The sequence below is a fragment of the Carcharhinus amblyrhynchos genome, chromosome 15, assembly GCF_965287045.1.
Source record: "Carcharhinus amblyrhynchos chromosome 15, sCarAmb.v2.hapA, whole genome shotgun sequence".
NCBI lineage: Eukaryota > Metazoa > Chordata > Chondrichthyes > Carcharhiniformes > Carcharhinidae > Carcharhinus > Carcharhinus amblyrhynchos.
In genome coordinates, this window is record NC_137338.1 from 56,365,452 (window position 1) to 56,390,158 (window position 24,707).

Consider the following 24,707-nt stretch of genomic DNA (forward strand, 5'->3'; position numbering starts at 1 on the left):
CAATAAGATCCCCCGTCATCCTTCTAAACTCCAACGAGTACAGACCCAGAATCCTCAGCCGTTCCTCATACGACAAGCTCTTCATTCCAGGGATCATTCTTGTGAATCCGCTCTGGACCCTTTCCAAGGCCAGCACATCCTTCCTTAGATACAGAGCCCAAAACTACTCATGATACTCCAAATGAGGTTCGACCAGAGCCTTATACAGCCTCAGAAGTCCATCCCTGCTCTTGTATTCTAGCCCTCTCAACATGAATGCTACCATTGCATTTGCCTTCCTAAGTGCCAACTTAACTTGCATGTTAACCTTAAGAAAATCTTGAACAATGACTCCCAAGTCCCTTTGTGTTTCTGATTTCCTAAGCATTTCCCCATTTAGAAAATAGTCTATGCCTCCATTCCTCCTTCCAAAGTGCATAATCTCACACTTTTCCAAATTATATTCCACCTGCCACTTCTTTGTCTACTCTCCTAACTTGTCCAAGTCCTTCTGCAGTCCCCCGGCTTTCTCAATACCACCTGTCCCTCTACGTATCTTTGCATCATCTGTATACTTAGCAACAGTGCCTTCAGTTCCTTCCCCCAAATCGTTAATGTATATTGTGCACTGATCCCTGAGACACACCACTAGTCACTGGCTACCATCCGAGAAAGATCCCTTTAGCCCCACTCTGCCTTCTGCCAGTCAACCAATCCTCTATCCATGCCAGGATCTTACCCTTAACATCACGTGCACTTAGCTTATTTAACAGTCTCCTATGTGACAACTTGTCAAAGGCCTTAATAAGAACATAAGAAATAGGAGCAGGAGTAGGCCATCTAGCCCCTCGAGCCTGCCCCGCCATTCAATAAGATCATGGCTGATCTGAAGTGGATCAGTTCCACTTTCCCGCTTTCTCCCCATAACCCTTAATTCCCTTGTCTATCAAAAACCTATCTAGCTGTGACTTAAATATATTTAGTGAGGTAGCCTCCACCACTTCAATGGGCAGAGAATTCCAGAGATTCACCACTGTGTCCTCTAGTCCTGCTATCCTTTCTAAGCGGGAAGAATCTCTCTACCTCTACCCTATCCATCCCTTTCGTTATCTTATACGTCCCAATAAGATCCCCCCCTCATCCTTCTAAACTCCAGTGAGTACAGACCCAGCCTATTTAGTATCTCTTCATAGTCCAACCCCCTCATCTCCGGTATCAGCCTAGTGAACCTCCTCTGCACTCCCTCCAAGGCCAATATATCCTTCCGCAAGTGCGGCGACCAAAACTGCACACAGTACTCCAGCTGCGGCCTCACCAGTACCCTGTACAGTTGCAGCAAGACCTCCCTGCTTTTATAGTCTATCCCCCTCGCTATAAAGGCCAACATTCCATTCGCCTTCTTGATCACCTGCTGCACCTGCAGACTGGGTTTTTGCGCTTTCTGGAAATCCAAATAAATCACATCCACTGGTTCTCCTTTATCCAACTTCCTTGTTACCTCTTCAAAGAACTCTAACAGGTTTATCAGATATGACGTCTCCTTGACAAAGCCGCGCTGACTCAGTCCTACTTTACCATGCACTTCCAAGTACTCTGCGATCTCTTCTTTAATAATGGACTTTAAAATCTTGCCAATGACCAAAGTCATATTAATCGACCTATAATTTCCCGACTGCTGCCTCCCTCCCTTCTTCAATCGCCGTGTTACATTCGCTACTTTCCAGTCCTCTGGGACCTTCCCTGCCCCAAATGATTCCTGAAAGATCACCTCCACAATTTCCTCAGCTGTCTCTTTTAGAACCCTGGGGTGCAGTCCATCCAGTCCAGGTGATTTATCCACTTTCAGACCTTTCGGTTTCCCCAGAACTTTCTCCTTAGTGATGACACAGATATCAAGTGAGTATATTTGGGAATCGGTGCATGGGGAATGAAATATTTCAGGCAATGCTTATTGCCCAAAGTAAGGTATGCCAATTATGGAGTTTGGTGAAGGGCAGGGAGATGACACTTTTCTTCTACTCATTTTTTAGCCTGCAATATTTGATTTCCACATCAGTACAGAAGGAGCAGGTAAATCAGTAACTGGGTATTATCAGAAACTAAGCATCATCTGTGTTATAACTACCGTATTGCTTTATTAGTGTGTAGTTTACTGACTGTAGCAAACCTACTGGGAGGTGTAGGTTTTATTAATTCTAAATTAATTAATATATATCAGGGATGGCATGGCAGGCGATATGCTGCGATTGCAGCATGTGGGAGTTTCTGGATGGGTAGCTGTGTGATCCAGGGCAACACATCTGCAGCAAGTGCTTACAGCTGCAGGAATATCGACTCCATGTTATTGAGCTGGAGGCTGCAGTTCAGATATTGCAGCATGTTACAGAGGGAGAAAGGTACCTAGGCACTTTATTCCAGGAGATGGTCACACCTCTTAGGATTGGGTCTTCTGATTTGATCAGTGGTCAGGGACAGGAGGGTGCGACAGCAAGTGAGGCAGTTAGAGGGACGCTGGAATTCCAACAACACTTGAGAAGCACGAAAACATCCAGGACAAAGCAGTCAGGCCAACTGGCATCCATCCACAAACATTCACTCCCTCCACTACCATAACACAATAGCAGTAATGTGTACCGTTTACAAGATGTACTACATGAACTCATCAAGACTCCCCGGACAGCACATTCCAAATCCATGATCACCACCATCTAGGGACAAGGGCCAGATACTTTGTAACATCACCGCCTGCAAGTTTCCTTTTCCAAGCCAAATGACATCCTGACTTGTAAATATTTCACGGTTTCTTCACTGTGGCTGGGTCAAAATCCTAGAACTCACTCCCCGAAAGCACTGCGGGTACATCTGCACCACATGGGCTGGTTCATGAAGGCAGCTCACTACCAGTTTTTAATGGACAATTAGAGATAGCAACGAATGCTGGACTACCAACCACAAGCATGGAGACACAGTGATTAGCACTGCTGCTTTACAGCACCAGGGACCCAGGTCTGATTCCCAACTTGGGTCACTGTCTGTGTGGAGTCTGTGCATTCTCTCCATGTCCGCATAGGGTAACTCCGGGTGCTCTGATTTCCTCCCTCAGTCCTGGTTAGATGCATTGGTCATGCTAAATTTATGCTAAACCCAAACAGGCGCTGCCAAAGTGTGGTGTCTAGGAGATTTTCACAGTAACTTCATTGTGGAATTAATGTAAGCCTACTTGTGACATTAATAAACTTTAAATATCCGCATCCTTTGAAAAAAATAGAAAAAGCATTGTACTGTGGATAAAGGGGAACTGGTAGATGTACCATACTTAGATTTCTAGAAGGCATTTGTTAAAGTATCACATTGAAGGTTATTGTGGAAAATTATATTGTACACGAGTAACATATTGGAATGGATAGGTGATTAGCTGGCTAATGGGAAGCAGAGAATAGGCATAAGTGAGTTTTTTTTCAGGTTGGCAAGATGTAATGATTAATGTGCTGCAGGGATTGGTGCTGGGACTTAAAAACAGTTTATATAAATGACTTGGGTAAAGGAATTGAAGTGACAGTTGTCAAATTTGCTGAGGATTGGAAGATAAGTAAGAAAGCAAGTTATGAAGAGAACATAAAGAGGCTGCAAAAACACATTGGTAAGTTATGTGATAGGCAAATATCTGGCAAATGGATCATAAAGTGGGGAAAATGTGAAATTGTCCATTTGGGCTAGGCAAATAAAACAAAACATTATCAAAATGGTGAGAGATTGCAGAGCTTGAAGCTGCACAGGAATCTGGATGCCTTAGAGTGTGAATAACAAAAAACTATTATGCAGGTACAGCATGTAATTAGGAAAGCTAATAGAATGTTATCATTTAGTGCGAGGGGAATTGAATATAATAGTAGGGAGGTTATCCTTCGATTACACAGAGCACTAGTCGGATCACATCTAGTACAGTGTGTACAGAATTGTCTATTTTATTTAATGAAGAATGTAAATGTGTTGGAAGCAGTTCAGAAAAGGTTTACCAGACTTGGAATGAGTAAATTGTCTGATGAGGAAAGGCTGCAGAGGCGAGGTTTGTATCTGCTGGAGCTTAGAAGAGTAAGAAACAACTTAATTGAAACACACAAAATCCTGAGACAAAGTTGCCTCTTGTGGGAGGATCTAGAACTAGGTGTCACTGTTTAAAAATGTGTTGTTCATTTAGAAAGGAAGATGAAACAAATATTTCTCTGAGGGCAATGAATCTTTAGAACTTTCTTCCTGAAAAGGCAGTGTAACCAGTCTTTGAATATTTTTAAGGTTGAGATGGATAGGTTCTTGACAAGGAAGGCGGTGATAGTTATCAGGGGTAGGCAGGATGCAGATTTGAGGTTACTATCAGATCAGCCATATTCTTATTAAATGGCGGTGCAGGCTCGAGGGGCTGAATGGCCTACTCCTGCTCTTTATTCATACATTTGTTTGCTCGTAACACTTGCATTTGATCTTTAAATGTGCAACAACATCAAGCACAAACCCATTTTAAAAGGAATAATATATTTTGAACTAAATGAAACCTGAACTACAACATCTTTGTAGACTTTTTTAAAAGGATGTTTATAAACGGTTGGCATTTTCTACATTTCTTCTTCAGTTTGGGGGCAGGAGGGTGAAGTAAAAACAAAGTGTTGGAAGAACTCATAAGCGGCATTTGACTCAAAACATTACCTCTGGTTCTTTCTCCACAGGTTTGCAAAGTTCTTTTTCCGCCAGCATTTTAAGATTTTACCTCAAATTTCTAGAATCAATTTGCTTTCATTTTGGGATGTATTTTTGAATTGCCATCATTCTAATGCTACTGATGAAGCAGGGAAAAGGGGAACAGTAGAAATTGATGAACAATAAAACTATACCGTAACAATTGTACTGGCCTCAAAAGGCTATAAAAAGTTGATGTTTATAAAAATGATAGTAACCCTATAAAGGTCAAAACATTTGTCCATGCAGCTCACAGGTGGTTTGCACTAAGTACAAAGAGTTTCAGGCATAAATCACCATGGTTTGTCTTGCCATGTGGTGATAGTGTGACCCGTGTACATCTTACATTTATGACATCAATTTATACTGTTAGAAAAGTAAATGTTGGCTTGAGGCGCTCCCACTGAATGGAATCTACCTACCTGGCAGGATTAACTTCGTTACCATGATCTCTCGTGTGGAAAGTCATTGTGTATCTGGCAACTTCTAGAGGGGGACGGACAATTTTCATTTTTTGTAGCTGAACTCTGTGGGGGGAAAAATTAAAATTGATTATTGCTACTTAAGCAATATAAATAAAATTACACTGTCAAGGAAGAAAGGTAGTCCCTTTCTTTTTGTTTTATTTAGAGTTAATGGGCCTGATTTTACCAAAAATTCTCACCCATTTTTGGGCGCAAAATCGTGGTAAATTTGGGCACCGGGCCTGTAACATGATCTGCACCTGAATCCGAGCAGATCACGCCTTTACCCACACCCGATTTGGGCGCGGATGAGTTAAATGCACTAGCCTGCATTTGAAATCGACTTAAATGAACCGCACTCCCAAATCTACCGCCAAATCCCACTTTACCGTCTTTGGATCCATTCCAGATCCGCGCTGTTATCAACCTGCAGAATAAAAATCTGAAGGTGATTCCTATTCTGCAGAGGAACCTACAAAGCCCATCCTCCTCGAACACTCGTCACAGGCCCCCCCACTAACCAACCCAGCACACTCGCTCCCCCGCGATCCGACCCCCCCCCACCGCCCCCCCCCCCCCACCGCCCCCCCCCCCCCCCCCACCGCCCCCCGGGAGGCAGGCCCCCCCCTCGGCAGAGCACACTCCTCCCACCCCTGTCAGAACCCCCTGGCAAGCAGCCCCCCTCCCAGTCAGACAACCCCGGTCAGACCCTCCTCAGGAGGCAGGCCCCCCTCGACAGAGCACACCCCCAACCTACTCACTCAATCTCCCTCCACCAGTCTTCTGGCCTGCGCTCGTCACCTTCCTGGCCTTCCACGTGCATCTGCCGGTGGAGGATGGTGGGGGAAGGATGGACTTGGGAGAATCTCCATCACCCCCCCCCCAACCAGAGATCCAACTGAGCCCCCCTCCCCCGGGAGACGCCAGTGGAAGGCTAGGAAGGTGCTGCAGGCTCTCTAATGAGTGGAGGTCTGAAGGATGGTGGAGGGAGAGCAGCGATAGAGGTAGGTTGGGGGTGTGCTCTGCTGAGGGAAGGTGGGGGGGGGGGGGGGGTGGGGGGGGGGGGGCGGGGGGAGAGCCTGCCTCCCAGGGGAGGGGTCTGATTGCTGGGGAAGGGCGGGGGGTGGGGGGGCTGCCCCCAGGGGTGTCCGATCGCAAGGGGGAGGGGGGGGGTGCCAATTGTGGCTAATCTCTTCCCTGCTCTCTCTGCTATTTTTGTCTTTCATGATGTGGAGATGCTGGCGTTGGACTGGGGTAAATACAGGAAGAAGTCTCACAGCACCAGGTATTTATAATAAACTTGTTGGACTTTAACCTGGTGTTGTGAGACTTCTTACTTTGTTTCTTGGGCTCAGGCGTGCTGTTTCAGATTTTTTTTGAACTGCGCACGTGCAGTTCACAGCTCCAATCGTTCTGGCGGCGCTAAGCCCCGCCCCACAGCGCGGACCAGATCGGAGCTGGCAAAAAGCGTATGGGCGCGCTGGAACAAGGATTCCGGGCTCAGACCCATTTTACGTCCGGATCCGGCCCTTCGCTTCCTATTGGTAAAATCAGGCCCAATATGTGTCCATTCAGCATTGTAATTAGATTAACCATTTTAACATGTCTCATTCCAGAGAGGGAAATTAGTTTTCTCTCTTTCCCTGATCCACACCCTTGCTGCTAACTGTGTCTTCGAATGTGATTGAACAGTCATAAATTACTATCAATTGTGTGCAAGAACACCTCATACCACCTTGTTGAATGAAATGTTTTGAAGCTGCTTCCAATGTAACAATCTGAACCCACCTAACGTTTTAGCAACACCAAGTTAGTCCTTCAGCAGACGGAAAGTAAATGGAGTACTTTTAGTCACACTTTCAATAAGCTTCTATTTTCTATTTGAAGATAGGACATTGAAGAAAAGTCACCATCATACAGGTTGATGCAGGCTCAGATTTATAGTTAAATTGTATAAAGCCAAGTTTGCTCTTCTACTCACCCCACCCCCAAGAGAAAGACCCATCCTATAAATCACTTCCTGACATATCTATCCATGTATTTCTGATATCATCTTATAAATGTCCTCTCCAGTACCTCTATCATTTGAGTGAGATCAGCCCTCCATAACTGCACCTGGGAGCAAAACACTGATTATACCAAATTCAAATCTGAATCTTTAATCTCAACCTCCCTTTTCTTTAATGGTCCTTCCTACTATACTATACTATAGATATGGATAAGTCTTCAGGTTTGTACCTAACCCATTCCATTCCAGTGATGAAGTTGATGATGGTGGCACAGTGGTTAGCATTGCTGCTTTACAGCTCCAGGGGCCTGGGTTCCATTCACGGCTTGGGTCACTGTCTGTGTGGAGTTTGCACATTCTCCTCGTGTCTGCATGGGTTTCCTCCGGGTGCTCTGGTTTCCTCCCACAGTCCAAAGATGTGCAGGTTAGGTTGATTGATCATACCAAAATTGCTCTTAGTATCCTGAGATGCGTAGGTTGGAAGGGTTAGCGGGTAAATATGTAGGGATATGGGGATAGGGCCTGGGTGGGATTGTGGTTGGTGCAAACTTGATGGGCTGAATGGCCTCTTTCTGTACTCTAGGGTGTCTGTGGTTTCTTGCGTGCCTGTTTCAAGTGTAGTATCTAGCAAGAAGATGGAACTGTAATCTGTTACAATCTCTGTAAAGACCAGTAACAAAAATAAACTGCAACTTTGGTCTTTAAAATCTGAATGTGAGTTCCCACCTGTGTTCCTATGTGCTGAACCAGAGATGGGCTACCTCTATCTGCTTTCTCTTATCTTACAGATTTTGGCAGACAGCCTCTTAAAAACCCTTCTCCCCTTAATGTCCATCTCAGTGACAATACGAATTACAAGGAAGTTATACTCAGAAATGATGATTAGTAATTTGTTTGTATCCAGTCCTTCTATGTTGGAATCAAATTACTAGTTTACAACTCAACATTCTCAACACTTGCACTCGGAGACCAGCATTCTATCCACTGTCAGCGCAGATGCTTCTAACGTCACTCAGAAGAATGTAACACCTTGTAGCTCTTTCCCAGTGAAACAACTTGAGCATCTCGTAGAAAAGTTTAGGTTTAACAATTAGCTCGTAGTTTAATTATGCAAGTAATCAAATTATATAAATTAACCAAATATTAGTCCGAAGATGTGTAGGTTAGATGGATTGGCCATGGCGGATGCATAGGGTTGCAGGGATGGGGTGGGCCTGGTGGGATACTCTTTCAGTAGAAGGCGGACGGGAGGGGATAGTTCTCGGTGGCGACTCGAGAGGTCTAGTGGCCTCTTTCTGTATTGTAAAAGTTCTATGGTTCTATTATCTTCTGCTTAATTGTAATCAATGCAAGACACTATTACACTACATGACTCTTTATTTGGACAAGCGGGAAACACCATTTGGTCCCAAGCTATGTAAAGGCATTTATGATTTAATTACAGAGCGAATGCCGCAAGCTAACCGAGGTTCAGCTGTCTGAGTGTAGCAATTAAAACTTATCAATGGTACTCAATATCTGACTCAGAGGTGAACTAGAAAGATCTATTGTGCAAACGGAAACTGATTTAAGTAGTAACGGTCGGTCCGGTCCCATCCTGGTCTCCAGCCCCAAGCTTTGCCTCACACCCTAGACTGAACAGGAAGCAAGAACCATTGTCACCAGTAAAGTTGCTGGCTAGCTTGTTAAATATTACTTTTATTCTTTAATACATATTTCCTCAATTGATTTTCTCCTCTTGCCTGAGCGATTAAAGAACAAATTAATGCTGAGTGCATGCAGACTTCAATTTAGAGATTAAAGCATCCTCAAAACCTAACATACAATCATAGAATCCCCACAGTGTAGAAAAAGGCCATCGGCCCATCGAGTCCGTACTGACTCTCCGAAACAGCATCCTATCCAGGCTATCCCCCTGTAACCCCACACTTTTATTATGGTTAATCCATCTGCCCTGCACACCTTTGGACAGCTGGAGGAAACAGAAGCACCTGGGAGGAAATCCACGCAGACACAAGGAGAACATGCAGACTCCACACAGACAGTGACCCAATGCTGAAACTGAAGCCAGTCACTGGTGCTGTGAGGCAGCAACGCTAACCATTATAACATCCTTTTAAATGTTTAAAAGGGCTTACTGTCAGCAGATTAATTTAAAAACAAGATCTACAAACCTTCACTTTCCAACAAAGTGAGGAGTCACAGGGCCTTAATCATGGTAAATCCGAAACACTTGCACTGAGTATTATCACATGAAGATCTGTTGGATGTATTTAACCAAAACGTCAGAGAAAAAGATCAGTTGCCCTGAAAAGAAGCAGCTTTTCAGGACCTCCCAGCCAGGAAATTACAGCTTGCAATGAGTCCGACTTTCCAATGAGGTAAAGGGACAGATGGAAGAAGAAAAAAGAATAGCCAGCTCGGCCTGGTGATTTATTGGCAAGCAGTCTATGTGCCTCTCCAAAGAAAAAGGTTCAGGAGTCATCTCTGATGACAACGTCTAATGAGATATTCAGCTGTGCCTGCAAATAACCTTAATGTAAGATTATCTAGAATGGTGAGGCCACACCCAGTAATTGCAATCACCAGTAATATTTGGCGGCCTCAGGGCAGGTTTACTAGCATACAGTTTGCTGTAGAATTCTTCAGTGGGAATTTTTGTTCCCAGGTCAGGAACCTGCCCATCATGTTCCTGACATGCCCACCTCAATTTTTAAAGAATGAGGCAATTAATAGCCAAGGAAGGGTCTCACCATTCAATTAAAGATGGCGGGCAGGTTGTCAAGACTGGAGGTCCAAGATGAGAGCTGCTACTTGGATACGGGGCAAGACAGGGCATCTTGATATGGAAGCTTTCTCTGATGATGGTTCAAGATGGCACCACAGCATGGCAATGTCTAGCAAGCTGCCTCCAGCATAACCTCCAACACCATTTTTACTCTCAATCTATACTCTTAAAACTGTACACTAACTCTTTTAAACTTCTAATAGTGCTCCTGGCTGCCATCAGACTTTTGGATGGTCCAATCACAGATCAAGCTGATCTTTCTCCTCACCCTATCGGTAACTGCAACACTGTATGCTGCACCCTATCCTTTCCTTCTCCCCTATGTACTCTATGAACTGTGTGTTTTGTCTATATAGCTCACAAGATATAACATTTTTCACTGTATCCCAATACCTGTCACATCAATCAATGAAGAGAGCAGATTTTTTCAAATCTAAGGATAGTCACAGGCTTCTAGTCATAATAATGGAAGGACAACATCTTCACAGGATGGTTAGTGCCCACAACTATTGCCAAGTAACCATGATAATTAAGGGTTGGGTGGGGTGGGGTAACTGTGGCACCCTGGCCTTGTTTCAACCTGATGTGCAAAGCCCGCACGCTGAGTGGAATCCCTGTCAGTGATGGAAAGGGACTTTAGTAGGCCTTTCAACTGGCTAGCTACGTTGGAGGATGAGTCATCATTCCAACCCTGATCCACCCTCCCTAAAAATAGCTCAGGGTCAAGATAGTGGTGCTGAAGCAGTACGATGGTGTGAAATTGTGAGGCTGCACGTCAATTGATTCTGGCCCCACTGCCTACTGAAAATCCCATCACATATTTCAACGTTTGTTGAAAAATGCTAAACTCAGTGAACTCTCCACTCCCGAGTAAATTCAGCATTCCCTTCCTTCAGTGATTCGAGGTCAATTAATTCATGTAATAGCTTAGCTAAATTTGCATAAAAGCTTGATATAGTTGGGGGGAATGGTGTGGAGGGGAGAGCTTTGGGAGAATTATGTAGATTGGTTTGGGGGAATGGAGTGAAGAGTTTTGGGAGAATGGAGTGGAGGGAGAGTTTCGGTATATTTTGTGGAAGGGAGGGTTGGGGTGTGGAACGGAGGATTTGAGGAATGAAAGATGTGGTTGACCACACTAAATTGCCCCTTAGTGTCAGGGGGTCCAGTAGAGTATAATGTGTGGGGTTACGGGGATAGGGTGGAATTGTTGTCAGTGCAGGCTCAATGGGCTGAATGGCCTCCTTCTGCACTGCAGGGATTCTATAAGTTAACACTTCCTTTCATAGGCAGTTGATCATTTCACAATACTTTATCAATAAACTGGTGGGAATCATATAAGCAACGTGAAAGCTAAACAACTAATCAACAACCAGTTTAGTTGGACATCATTCCAAAAGGACTAGAACAAATAACCAATCCTGATATTTTGGTGCAAAACTAGACCGAAATGACAACATGGTAGGCTGCGCAGCATGCTCAATGACCTGCTGCATGGTATGCATGAACTCTGCTGGCACCCACTCAGCCAGATAAACATACTGGTTATTCTTATGACTCTCTTTTTAAACTTCACATTTTATTGCTACAAGTTGCTGTATTTTTGCTAAGTAATTATTTCTTTCCTTAAAACCTCAACATTTGTTGAAATTCAATTTATTTTTGTGCAAAATTGGTCAACAGCCCGTTGAGTAAGAAGAAGAGCTTCCTTCCACCCTCTCAGCATTATCAACTTCTAGCAGGAAGCAATGATTGCTGTTAGAGAGTGAGGTCTTTGCATCAGACTGGGGAGAGCTCTGTCTCTCTCTCTCTTTGCCCATCTCCAAATTCCTGGGGCAGAAAGATACACAAGTAGATCAGAACTTCATTGTTAAATGTGCTCTCTTTCAAATTAGGTATTAAACTGATGCCCCAACTCTGTACAGGGGGATGGAAAAAGAGATTTAAAAAATACAAAAGCAAATTACAGCAGATGCTGGAAATCTAAAATTCATAACAAAAAGCAGGAAATGCTGGAAATAGTCAACAGGTCAGGCAGCATCAGACAGAGAAACAAACAGAGTCAATGTTTTAAATCAATGACTTTTCATCAAAGCTAGAAATGGAAAAGATTTTGAGCCAGTGGAAGAGGGGAATGGGAGGGGGACAAAACTGGAGGGCAGGAGAGATGAAATGACAAGTGGTTTCATGGTTTAAATGGAGAAGAGAGTGGAAATAGGTATAGTACATAAAAAGGTGTATCCAGATGAGCTATGAATGGCTGCAACCATGAACCTAAATGCAAATCCAAGTCAGCAAAAAAAAACAAACAAGACGGAGGCAGAATTTGTGATCTAAAATTGTTGAACTTAAGCTGGGAGTCCAAAAGGCTGTACAATGTCAATAAAAGGTGGCATATTGCCGGAGGAGAATTGTGCTTTCCAATAGTAATCGCTCAACAAATGTGGCTACACCAGATTGTCTAATCACTTATCTCATTGCTTGCTGTATTTTGTTTATAAAATAATAAAACATTGACTGAACAGCTCTGGATGTGGCAAGTGCAAACTAAATCCAAGCTTTTCCCTTTGATGAAATCACACATGCAATGTTACAAACCAGGCTTGTTCAAAGTACGTTCCGGGAGCTGGTTGCAGCCCATGAAATCCCTTCTCCCAGCCCCTGACACCAGTTTTCAAAATCCCAGTCACACAGGTAAATTTCAATGGTCAGATTATTCTTGGAACTGCTTTTCCAATCACAGGCCAGTTCTCACCGGCTTTTGCTTCTGATAGGCAGACTACTGAGCTTATCAGCAATGAGGGAGTAAATTGGAGAGTTTGACTGGAGGAGTGGCGAATACACCACAATTGAAAGTGTGCTGAGGGAAGCAAAGCAACAGCGATGCTGGAACCCAGAAAGCATCTGACCCGGCATTCAGAGAAGGCAAGCTTGAGTCAGGGTCTGGGGGAGAGACACTGCCATGGTGAGTGAGTGGGAGTGAGGGGGCAGGGTGTGGGGGAGTGAGTTAGTGGGCAGCACAGTGGTTAGCATTGCTGTCTCACAGCGCTAGGGATCTGAGTAACTGTCTGTGTGGAGTTTGCATATTCTCCCCATGTCTGCATGGGTTTCCTCCGATGCTCCAGTTTCCTCCCATACTCTAAAGATGTGTGGGTTATGTTGATTGGCCATGCTAAATTGCCTCTTAGTGTCAGGGAGATTAGCAGGGTAAATACATGAGGTTACGGGGACAGGAACTGGTTAGGATTGTTGTCACTGCAATCTCAATGGACCGAATAATCTCTTTCTGCACTGCAGGGATTCTATAGTTCTGACTGAGTGTGTGGGATGAGCAGGTCGATCGGTGGGTGGGTGTGAGGCAGAGAGGCTAAGTGAGTGAGTGGGTGGATATGAGAGACTAAGTGAGTGTGCGGGGTTGATTGAGAGTCTGTTTTATGCCCAATCTTAGGTTTCTCAGTCACACTTACTCCCACACATCAACACCTACACAGGTACCCACTCAGCCAGATACACATACTGGTTATTTTTATGACTCTTTTTAAACTTCATATTTTATTGCTACGAGTTGCTGTATTTTTGCACTGTAATTGTTTATTTCCTTAAAACCTCAACACTTCTTGAAATTCAGTTTATTTTTGTGCAAAATTGCTCAATGGTCTCTTGAGTAAGAAAAATTTGTAAATACAGCCCCTTGAGCAAATAGGTTGGACAAACCTGGAGAACAGTTAGGAGCTGCACCAGCTTTAGGAAAAATCCTGCTACATTTCATAAGTTGTTAGCCAAAATACACCCAACCTTGAGTAAACTACTTTGGGTCATCATTATACGTGAAAGGTGCTGTTCAAATGGCAGATATTCAGAACAATTGAGGTGCAGGATTGAAAACTGGCAAGCGTGATCCAATACAAATCAAAAATACCAATCATTAGCCCAATAATCATCCATGCCCCTACTTCCATGCATAAATCCATGTTCAGTCCCCAGTCGACCCCACACCTCCTCTGACCACCCTTTTACTATTTCTCTATAAAAGACTTTTGCATTTCCTTTTACATCAACTGGTAATCTCTTCTCATACTTTTGCTTTGCTTCCCTTATTGCTTTTTCAATTCACCTCTGAATCTTTTATATTCCACCTGGATTTCAAATGCATTATCCACCTGACATTTGCCTTAAGCTTTAGTTTGTCCTATCTTTCTCTTCACGGGAAAATACCTTGAATAAATTTGAATTGTTCCTTTAAAGGCAGCCCATTGCTCAGTTATAGTTTTGTTTACTAATCTTTGATTCCCGATCCATTCTTACCCCATTTCGTGGGCTTTGCCCCAGTTCATTGTGTCTTGTCCTTTAACAATAGCCAACCTACACTTCAGAATACAATGATCACTGTCTCCTAAACATTCCCTTACCTACACTTGATCCATTTGGCCTATCTCTTTCCCAAAAATCAAGTCCAGCAATGCATCTTTTCTTATTGGACTGGAGACAGTGTTGTAAGAAATTCTCCTGAACATAATCTAGGATTTCTTACTCCTTTATGCCCTGTCTATTACTACCCCAGTTTTATTTTTGCCTGTTGAATGTTCTTGATTTTCTTTCTGAAAGGTTCCAGTGTTTTCCATCTGTTATTTTGTAGGGGAAAGGTTAATTTTTCCTATTGTTGCACACTTTTGCAGCATAAATTCTATATTGCAGCCCAGGATGAACAAACCTCAACTGGATATGCACTTTAGAATAATTTCGATCCAATCATTTTATATTGTACATCGGCAAAAACAAATTACAAATGGGCAACACTTCAAACTATCAGAACCCAACATTATGTTGGCTGTTATTTTAGATACTCTACGAGAAGGGGAGAGTGGCTAACATAATAAGGCTAGGAGTACTTGGCTGGAGAGTAATCTGATGTAGACAACTACCCAAGTACATGAATGGGTGCATTCCCTCAAGGAGTGTATTAAGGGCCTGGATAAATGCAGCGACTTGCCTTAAGCGAAGATCATCATCCTCACCACCCCAGCCCCAGTAGCGATTGGAAAATCCATTGACTCGGGTGAACTGTTCCTTGGTCATTGCTGTTGCTCCTCCAAAGTATCCTTTGTAGCGCAACCTTGTATTTGGGGGGGCAAAAAATGCTTTTGTAAATTTTACTTTATGCACATTTTTTTCCAGCAATTGATAATTCAGCTAGACTGCACACTGGAAATCTGTCAACTGAAAGCAGCAATGACATGGACCCAAGTGGCCATAAGGAGAGCATTCATTTCCCCAGTTACAAAGCCAAGTAGCAGCTGAATGTTGAAAGCGATTGCCCAATTACCTGCTTCTATTTATCATGAAGCACAATGGAATATTAAAAAATTCATTACAATTCCTGGGACAATTTTTAACCCTTTTACCCCAAAACATACGATTAATCCAGAGTATGATTAATAGTTTGCACAAATTTAAATCATGATATGTTCAGCATGCTGAAAGCAAGCAAAGTAACCATCTGCTTTCAGTCAATCTACACAGCTGTAACAATTGCTCAATGCTTTATAAGGCACAAATCAGCGCAATGTTTTTCTCCTTAGAGATCTTTAATAACAGAATACAAATGCTTCTTTTCTGAGGCCAGAAGGTTTGTAAATAAATTACAGCATTTTCAATACAATTATCAGCGAGCCATGAGCCAGAAGAAAAAAGTGTTTCCAATTTTGTCAGTAATTTAAAGATAAAATATGGGCATTGGAAATCTCACCCTAATGCATAATTGAGTGCATGGAAAGAGGTCAAATTACATTTATCACGGCGATGACATATGCTTACGTGGCAATTTTATTCTTGTCATACGTGTAGACTGCGTCACTTCACCCAAGTGAAAAATTGTCTGGGAAGCAATGGCCTAGTGGTATCATCACTAGGCTATTAATCCAGAAACTCAGTTAATGTTCTGGGGATCCGCGTTTGAATCCTGTCACAGCAGATGGTGGAATTTAAATTCAATTTAAAAAATCTGGAATTAATGATCTGCTAATGACCATGAAACCATTGTCGATTGTTGAAAAAATCCATCTGGTTCATTAAAGTCAAAGAACAAAGAACAACACAGGAAATCTACAGTTCTTACTTGGTCTGACCACATGTGACTCCAGAGCCACAGCAATGTGATTGATTCACTACTCCTCTCTGAACAAGGGCAACTAGGAATGGGCAATAAATGCTGGCCAGCCAGCGATACCCATGTCCCATGGATGAATTAAAAAAAACACAATATCACTTAACTCTGAAGAAATCATTCTGTTTATTAAAAAATAGTTACCTAGTTTCTGGAAACCAGTAACAGCAATTGTTCATCCCCAACATGCACATAAAATAATCTGTCTGCAATTAATCCTGAATTAAACAAACACACAACACTGATAGTGGAGAAAGTGGCATTTCTGTCCAAGCTGGCGTCCTCGTCATACTTACACAGAATAAACATATACATCATTCTCCTGGTATCCACCCTGTCAAATCCTCTCAAGATCTAATGGATTTTTCTGACAATCGACAATGGTTTCATGGTCATTAGCAGATCATTAATTCCAGATTTTTTTAATTGAATTTAAATTCCACCATCTGCTGTGACAGGATTCGAACACAGATCCCCAGAACATTAACTGAGTTTCTGGATTAATAGCCTAGTGATGACACCACTAGGACACTGCCTCCCAGGCAATTTTTCATTGGGTGAAGTGACACACTCTACACATATGACAAGAATAAAATTGCCACGTAAGCATATGTCATCGCTGTGATAGATGTAATTTGACTTCTCTCCATGCACTCACTTATGCCTTAGGGTGAAACTTAATACATTTCGATAAGATCACCTTTGAATATAGGCCCAAACCAATCTTTCTTCATAAAATAAACCTTTCATCCCAGGAGTGAGTCAATTGAACTGTCTCTGAACCTAAAACCAAACATCTCCATTTCATACTGAACAAAAGTATCCCCCTTTTCCTAGTGAAAAGATAAATTTGCACTATACACCTCTGTTCTCACACATTAATGACTGTTGGCTCAACTAATCAGTCTCTGCACTTGCACTGCACACAGAGTTGTGCAGTTCTTATAACAGTACGTGTGCAGTGTCATTGGCTGTTTGTTGGAAATGATGTTCCCCCTCCAGGGGGAGTCATCCTGTGCCATGTGTTACCACAGTTACAACTGTTGTTCTGCTGTGATTGTTGGGAACACGTGGACCCCTGGCGTGATAGCAGTTCTGTGTTCAGTACAGCTGGTTAGAGTCCTTCTTCCTGACCAGCCGATTGCTGTAAAGGAGCAGCTTTGCCACTTCTGTGCATACGGTCGTGCTGGTATAGTTGGTCATACACCTCCAATATGTTCACAGATCAGCTTCTTCAGAAGTGCAATCCCATAAAAGAACTCCACTGCAGCACTGTCACGTCAGAGGAATGATGTGGGTATGCCGGCGTTGGACTGGCGTAAACACAGTAAAAAGTCTGACAACACCAGGTTTTAGTCCAACCTATTTATTTGATAATATACTCACAAGCTTTCGGGGTTAGTCCCTTCGTCAGGTGAATGGAGAGTTCTGGCCTCAGACAGAGCATATAAAGCACAGACAGTTTAGAGATTACTGATTAGAATGCGAATCCTTACACCTAACCTGCTGTTCAAGACCTGAAGTGGCTGATAATGTGAGTGGAAGGAGCACTGATCACAGTTTAAAGAGATGTGTATTGTCTCCAGACAGTACAGTAAGTGAGGTTTTGCAAACCCAGGCAAGTCACGGGGGTTACAGATAGTGCGACATGAACCCAAGATCCCTGTTGAGACCGTCCTCATGTGTGCGGAACTTGGCTATCAGTCTCTGTTCAGCGACTCACACTTCTCAACCACCTCATACACCAGCTTTACAGCAAACGCCGCACTCTGGAAACTAAAATGGAATACATTTTCTCAACTTGTGCTCAGGATGCAGACCAACTGCGAAACTCTGCCAAGCAGATGAGACAAAGAAACTACACCACCTACATGCACACCAAGAACAGGAAACTTGAGAAACTCGGCATCACCGCCAGCAACAACCAAGCCTCCCCCGGCACCATAGTAGAAAACAGCACTACCGCAGGGAGGTCTATTGTCAACTTGTCGGACTACACACTTCAACCAGATGAAATCGAAGTTCTCAGCCGAGGGCTCAATTTCTGCCTCACCACCAAAATGGACCCCATCAGTCTCGCAGCGGACACAGAGGAATTCATCAGGCAAATGAGGCTGCGGGAGTTTTTCCACAAACCCCAAGAGGCCTACAGCGAACACAATGAGACAGCCGATGAACCAGAACAGCTGACAGAGAGATCTGCAGTGCAACAGCCTAAGAGGAAGGAATCCAATTGGACTCCTCCGGAAGGCCGCTGCCCTCGACTGGACTTGTATGCCCAAACCATCAGGAGGTGCGTTAACACCAGAATCATCAGCCGCACTCACAAGGCAGCCCCGAACATCACCCAAGCACAACGCAACGCCATCCACACTCTCAAGACAAACCGCAACATTGTCATCAAACCAGCAGACAAAGGAGGGGCCATCGTCATACTGAACAGAACGGATTACTGTAAAGAAGTGTACCGACAACTAAACAATGAGGAACACTACAGACAATTACCCACAGATCCGACCAAAGAACACACTCGTCAACTCAACAATCTGATCAAGACCTTTGATCCGGACCTTCAGAGCACCCTCCGTGCTCTCATTCCACGTACTCCCCGCATTGGAGATCTCTACTGCCTCCCAAAGATACACAAGGCAAACACACCTGGCCGTCCCATCGTATCGGGCAGTGGAACTCTGTGTGAGAACCTCTCCGGCTACGTCGAGGGCATCCTGAAACCCATTGTACAAAGAACCCCCAGCTTTTGTCGCGACACTACGGACTTCCTACAGAAACTCAGCGCACATGGAGCAGTTGAACCAGGGACACTCCTCGTCACAATGGATGTCTCGGCGCTCTACACCAACATCCCCCACAACGATGGCGTTGCTGCGACTGCCTCAGTACTCAATGCTGACAACTGCCAGTTTCCAGATGCAATTTTACAACTCATCCGCTTTATCCTGGACCACAATGTCTTCACCTTCGACAACCAGTTTTTCATCCAGACACAGGGAACAGCCATGGGGACCAAATTTGCACCTCAATATGCCAACATCTTCATGCACAGGTTCGAACAAGACTTCTTCACTGCACAGAATCTTCAACCGATGCTGTACACTAGATACATCGATGACATTTTCTTCCTTTGGCCTCATGGTGAACAATCACTGAAACAACTATATGACGATATCAACAAATTCCACCCCACCATCAGACTCACCATGGACTACTCCCCAGAATCAGTTGCATTCTTGGACACACGCATCTCCATTAAGGACGGTCACCTCAACACCTCACTGTACCGCAAGCCCACAGACAATCTCACAATGCTCCACTTCTCCAGTTTCCACCCTAAACATGTTAAAGAAGCCATTCCCTATGGACAAGCCCTCCGTATACACAGGATTTGCTCAGATGAGGAGGATCATGACAGACACCTCCAGACCCTGAAAGATGCCCTCATAAGAATAGGATATGGTGCTCGACTCATAGATCGGCAGTTCCGATGCGCCACAGCGAAAAACCGCACCGATCTCCTCAGAAGGCAAACACAGGACACAGTGGACAGAGTACCCTTCGTCGTCCAGTACTTCCCCGGAGCGGAGAAGCTACGACATCTTCTCCGGAGTCTTCAACATATCATTGATGAAGACGAACATCTCGCCAGGGCCATCCCCACACCCCCACTTCTTGCTTTCAGACAACCACACAACCTCAAACAGACCATTGTTCGCAGCAAACTACCCAGCCTTCAGGAGAACAGTGACCACAATACCACACAACCCTGCCACAGCAACCTCTGCAAGACATGCCGGATCATCGACATGGATACCATCATCACACGTGAGAATACCATCCACCAGGTACATGGTAAATACTCTTGCAACTCGACCAACATTGTCTACCTGATACGTTGCAAGAAAGGATGTCCCGAAGCATGGTACATTGGGGAGACCATGCAGACGCTACGACAACGGATGAATGAACATCGCTCGACAGTCACCAGGCAAGACTGTTCCCTTCCTGTTGGCGAACACTTCAGTGGTCACGGGCATTCAGCCTCTGACCTTCGGGTAAGCATTCTCCAAGGCGGCCTTCACGACACACGACAGCGCAGAGTCGCTGAACAGAGACTGATAGCCAAGTTCCGCACACATGAGGACGGTCTCAACAGGGATCTTGGGTTCATGTCGCACTATCTGTAACCCCCGTGACTTGCCTGGGTTTGCAAAACCTCACTTACTGTACTGTCTGGAGACAATACACATCTCTGTAACCTGTGATCAGTGCTCCTTCCACTCACATTATCAGCCACTTCAGGTCTTGAACAGCAGGTTAGGTGTAAGGATTCGCATTCTAATCAGTAATCTCTAAACTGTCTGTGCTTTATATGCTCTGTCTGAGGCCAGAACTCTCCATTCACCTGACGAAGAGGGAAACCTCGAAAGCTTGTGAGTCTATTATCAAATAAATAGGTTGGACTAAAACCTGGTGTTGTCAGACTTTTTACTACGTCAGAGGAAGACAACCAAACACCCTTTTTCCAGCTGTTTAACCGTCCAGTGCAGGTGGACAAGGCGTGGTCGGGACAGGAGAGCTAGTCAGTCTGGGGACTATTTGGCCAGTGAAGTGCCACCAGGTCTGAATGGGGCGGTAGTAAGATTTGGTTGGAACGGCCAGGGTTGGTTTGTCCTGCTTTTTTTTATTGTACAGGACATACTTGGATAATTTGCCACATTGCCGGGTAATTGCCAAAAATTTCCAGCCATGGAACCATTTTGACTTCCCAACAGGACTGACAAAACGCCCGAGAAATAAAATGTCACGTTACACACCACTTCTCTTCACCCGCTTCCCCACCCTACATGGCAGCTTCCCTGCACCACCCACCCCTGAGGCCGTTTCTCCTCCTGTCCTGTGACTACAGCCTGTCTCACTCTGCCACTGGCTCTGCCGTCCAGTCGCCTTTGCTCTCAGCCTTGCTTACTGTTTTCGATATTGACTTCACTGTTATTTCCAGCTTGGCCAGAGGCCCACTTCTAAGTGCATTGGCTGTCGACAGGCTTACTAGTGCACTGAATCAGTAGCCAATTCAGTACAAAAATCACCTTCAACTGGACAAGTCAGAAGGACAACTGTTTCACATTTAAAATGGCCGGCCAAACGTGGATCCTCCAGGTTCCGCAGTTTGGGAAATTCTGACCTCCAATGTTTGGCGTAGCTGTTCTCACTCAGCCTGCCATAACTTCCAAGTGCAATGAAATGCTGCACTTTTGGTGAAGTTAGTGAGGGGTTGCTAGCAACCATTAGGAAACCCCAGGTCAAAGTTTCTGAAGGCATTCTTTCACTGGCTTATTTGTGCATGTCTTCACATTTTAGGTTCTCCAACAGTGGACAATATTTTCACAACCAGTTTTCAATCAACCATTTACAACTTTTAGAACCTTATTTGAGAAATTATACTCTTAAAATCAGTATGCCCTGCCAAAAGAAAAATGAGCCAGTTTTTCTCCCCAAGGTTTCTCCAAATCAGCACACTGGCCAGTTGAGATTATCATGCAATAACGATTTGCCTTTTTGTCTCCCTCATTTACCTCTGCATTGTATCAAGAACGGATTGTTTCAGAATCAGATTCAACCACGTCACCTACTTGTATCCTGTTACATTCCGGCCGACAACAAGATGTTTTGGTTCATGATCACAGGCGTACAGATTGAAATCATTCTCTGGTATCAGATCCACATCATGGAAAATGAAACAGTCCCACTGGTGTTCCTTCAGTGCTTCCAGAAAGCCCACATTCAACAGTTTGGCTCGATTAAACACACCTTCGCCGGCCTGGTGGAATAATGCCTTCTGTCAGCAGGCTTACTTCAGGAGAAGTTCATTATTAAAGTACAAAAGCTCCCTTTCTTCCCACTGAGTAATTAGCGTGCTTTCATATTCTTAGGCTGATGTCAAACAGTCTAAACACTCCCCACAGACTGATCAGATTTATTACAAGGTGAATTTGAGTACTCTAAGAAACTGCAACTCAACACACACTGCCTCGTGTACTTTAATTCTAAATGGTTACATTAAATCCTTATCCAATCCTCATCATTATGATTCTGCCAGTTCCCTGAAAAACTTGCCCTCAAATCCTTTGTTGATGAAAATGGAACTTTAAAACTGCAACTTTAAAAGACATTTAGAATACAGAGTATCTGCCTCTAGTGGCTAGCCCGTGAGGGTGAGGGTCTGCAAAGGAGAGCACAAAAGAGCATGAGAAAGGTGGCAATGTCAATGGAGAGGAGATATTGTGTGAATCTCCTTACTGCTTCTCAAAAGTGAGAAATACAAGAGGACAGAGAGAAGGAAGATTAGAATAGGTAACAACGAGATTCAGAATAACATACAGCCAGTAGGAAAAAAAAGGCAGAGAGAAAGAGATGGGAAAGGGAATACATGCACTGGATTCCTAGAAACACAAAAGTCAAATGCACAAGGGAAAGAGAAAGCAACTAAGAAAAAACAGAGCATCTGTTCTTTTTGATTCTAGCAAAAAAAACTCAGGTTTTAGTCAAAAACTAGTTTATCACCAACAAAGTAATAGGTTTGCATCCAGTGTCCAACAAAGGTACAATGATATTGGCCTGGATCTTTTGCAAAGTGGTGATTATTGTCAGATTGCCACTCTGATGGAACTTTTCAATATCCCAATGGTGCTCTGCATTACCAACCATGTCTTCAGAGACCAGAGTCTTCAAAAATGCAGTCCCATAAAAGAACTCCACTGCAGTGCTTTCCCATCAGGGGAAAACAAGCCATACACCCTTTTTCCAACATTAGCTGATGGGAGCTAAGTTTAAGCATCCAGTGTGGTTGGACAGGGTGTAGTCAGGGCAGGAGAGGTAGTCAGGTCAGGGATTATTTGGCTGGTGAAGTTCAGTCAGGTTATTAGGCTGGATCGGAATGAGGTGGATTAGTCAGTTTGCCGAGGAAAGGAGCCGTGGCATTGGAAGCTGGAGGGGGAAGAGGGTCAGTTCTGAGGTTGCTCAGCAGTTAGACTTTGACTCTTCTGTCTAATATTTGGTCAAATTACCCAGCTAAGAACAGCAGAATTGCGCAAAATCTTCGACTCAAGTGTCGGAGGATTTTGCAGAGGCTCCAATAGGAAGTTGAAACCTCCTGGGCAATTCCCACACAGGTCTGCACATCAGAACTTCTGCAGAGTCCGAAGGCACATTTTGAGTCATAGGTCTGGCCTCCAACAATCCTGAGGTAGGAAGATCTGGCTGTTATTGTAGTAAAGCACAGGTTAAATTGATGCGCTAAATTAAAGGCATGATAAAAGTTCACTGTATTCTTATTAATATATACACTAATTAATCAAGTACCTGATTAATGATATATATCCCATACTCTAGAAGTTGCCGCTGTAGAAATGGATGTAAATGCTCAAGTAGGTAAAGGAGATGTCTTTCCCGGTTCCTATATGGGATGAGTATAGCAACACGTTGAACAGGGTGACAATCTTGGGGTCTAAATCTCCCTCCGTTTACTTTTGGATTGTTTGTCTGAACCTGTTCCAAGGTTAGTTTTGCATCAAATTTTAACCCTGTTGCACCGCCTAAAAAAAATTGAGAAAAATAAATTACTTAAAATGTTTTTTGTGAATCATCTCTCCTCTTCTTTCTTTAATATTCCATGTTAACCCACCGCAGCAATCATTCTCAAATTTACTTAAATATAAATCGAACCCATGCAACACACTTGGGGAGATCAAAGGTCGAGTCTCCTAAACTTCACTGAATTAATTCAAAAACATCTGATGTGCTTTTCCCCACAGTTGTAAGATTTGGAACGAGGACAGGGATTCAGTTTGCAAGAAGCTGCTTTGCATCATCATCATAGACAGAAATAGGCTTTGCAGCCCCTTGAACCTCTCCCCAGTTAGATAATGCTTGATCTGGATCTCAACATCCATTACCCACCTTTGAACCATTTCCTTTGATAATTGCATCTCAAAAAAAAGCTCTCAGTAGCACAGAATTTGAATTTGAAAAGAGACAGTTGTTGCCAAAGTTACATCATCTTGCACTCATCAGGACAAACTTTCAAACAATCATAATTTATCCGACAGAAGGGTGCTGATTGATTGGTATGAGGATTCTGACTGGTCAAAGGGTTGCCGTGAAGAAAGAACAGGGAACTATAGTCTCCACAAATTCCTGGGTAATTCAAAAAAATTGGGTGTTTGAGTAACCAATAGCACACGCAGGATTGTTCCATAAATGGTGCCCAAATGTGCAATCATATGTAACAGTGACCATTCTGTTTTGGGTTTTGCAAGAATGTGCCATCATGAACCATTCCTGACTACAAATGAACTTCATTCTTCAAAAAAGTGAACACACTTTGGTGACTATCCTCTAATTTAGTCTACATTGAGGATACCAAATATTGCACAACTGCTAAAAGTGAATGAGCATCTTAGTTCAAAGTCTACAGACTTCTAAGCTACTTCACAGTACTAGGGTCATTCAATTCCAGAAAACCAGAGGCTGGACTTTACCATTCCTTGTGGGGGCATGTTT

General features: G+C 43.7%; 1 protein-coding gene across 1 annotated transcript in view; it reads right to left on the reverse strand.

The window, feature by feature from the left end:
• Window positions 1-24,707, reverse strand: part of b4galt4 (UDP-Gal:betaGlcNAc beta 1,4- galactosyltransferase, polypeptide 4) — a 46,732-nt gene that overhangs the window by 6,468 nt on the left and 15,557 nt on the right. Inside the window, exons 3-6 of the mRNA XM_080203980.1 lie at window positions 23,508-23,740; window positions 21,779-21,966; window positions 14,958-15,080; window positions 5,133-5,237 (exon numbers count right to left, since the gene is read on the reverse strand). Coding sequence (XP_080060106.1) covers window positions 5,133-5,237; window positions 14,958-15,080; window positions 21,779-21,966; window positions 23,508-23,740 — 649 coding nt within the window. The remainder of the gene's footprint in view (window positions 1-5,132; window positions 5,238-14,957; window positions 15,081-21,778; window positions 21,967-23,507; window positions 23,741-24,707) is intronic.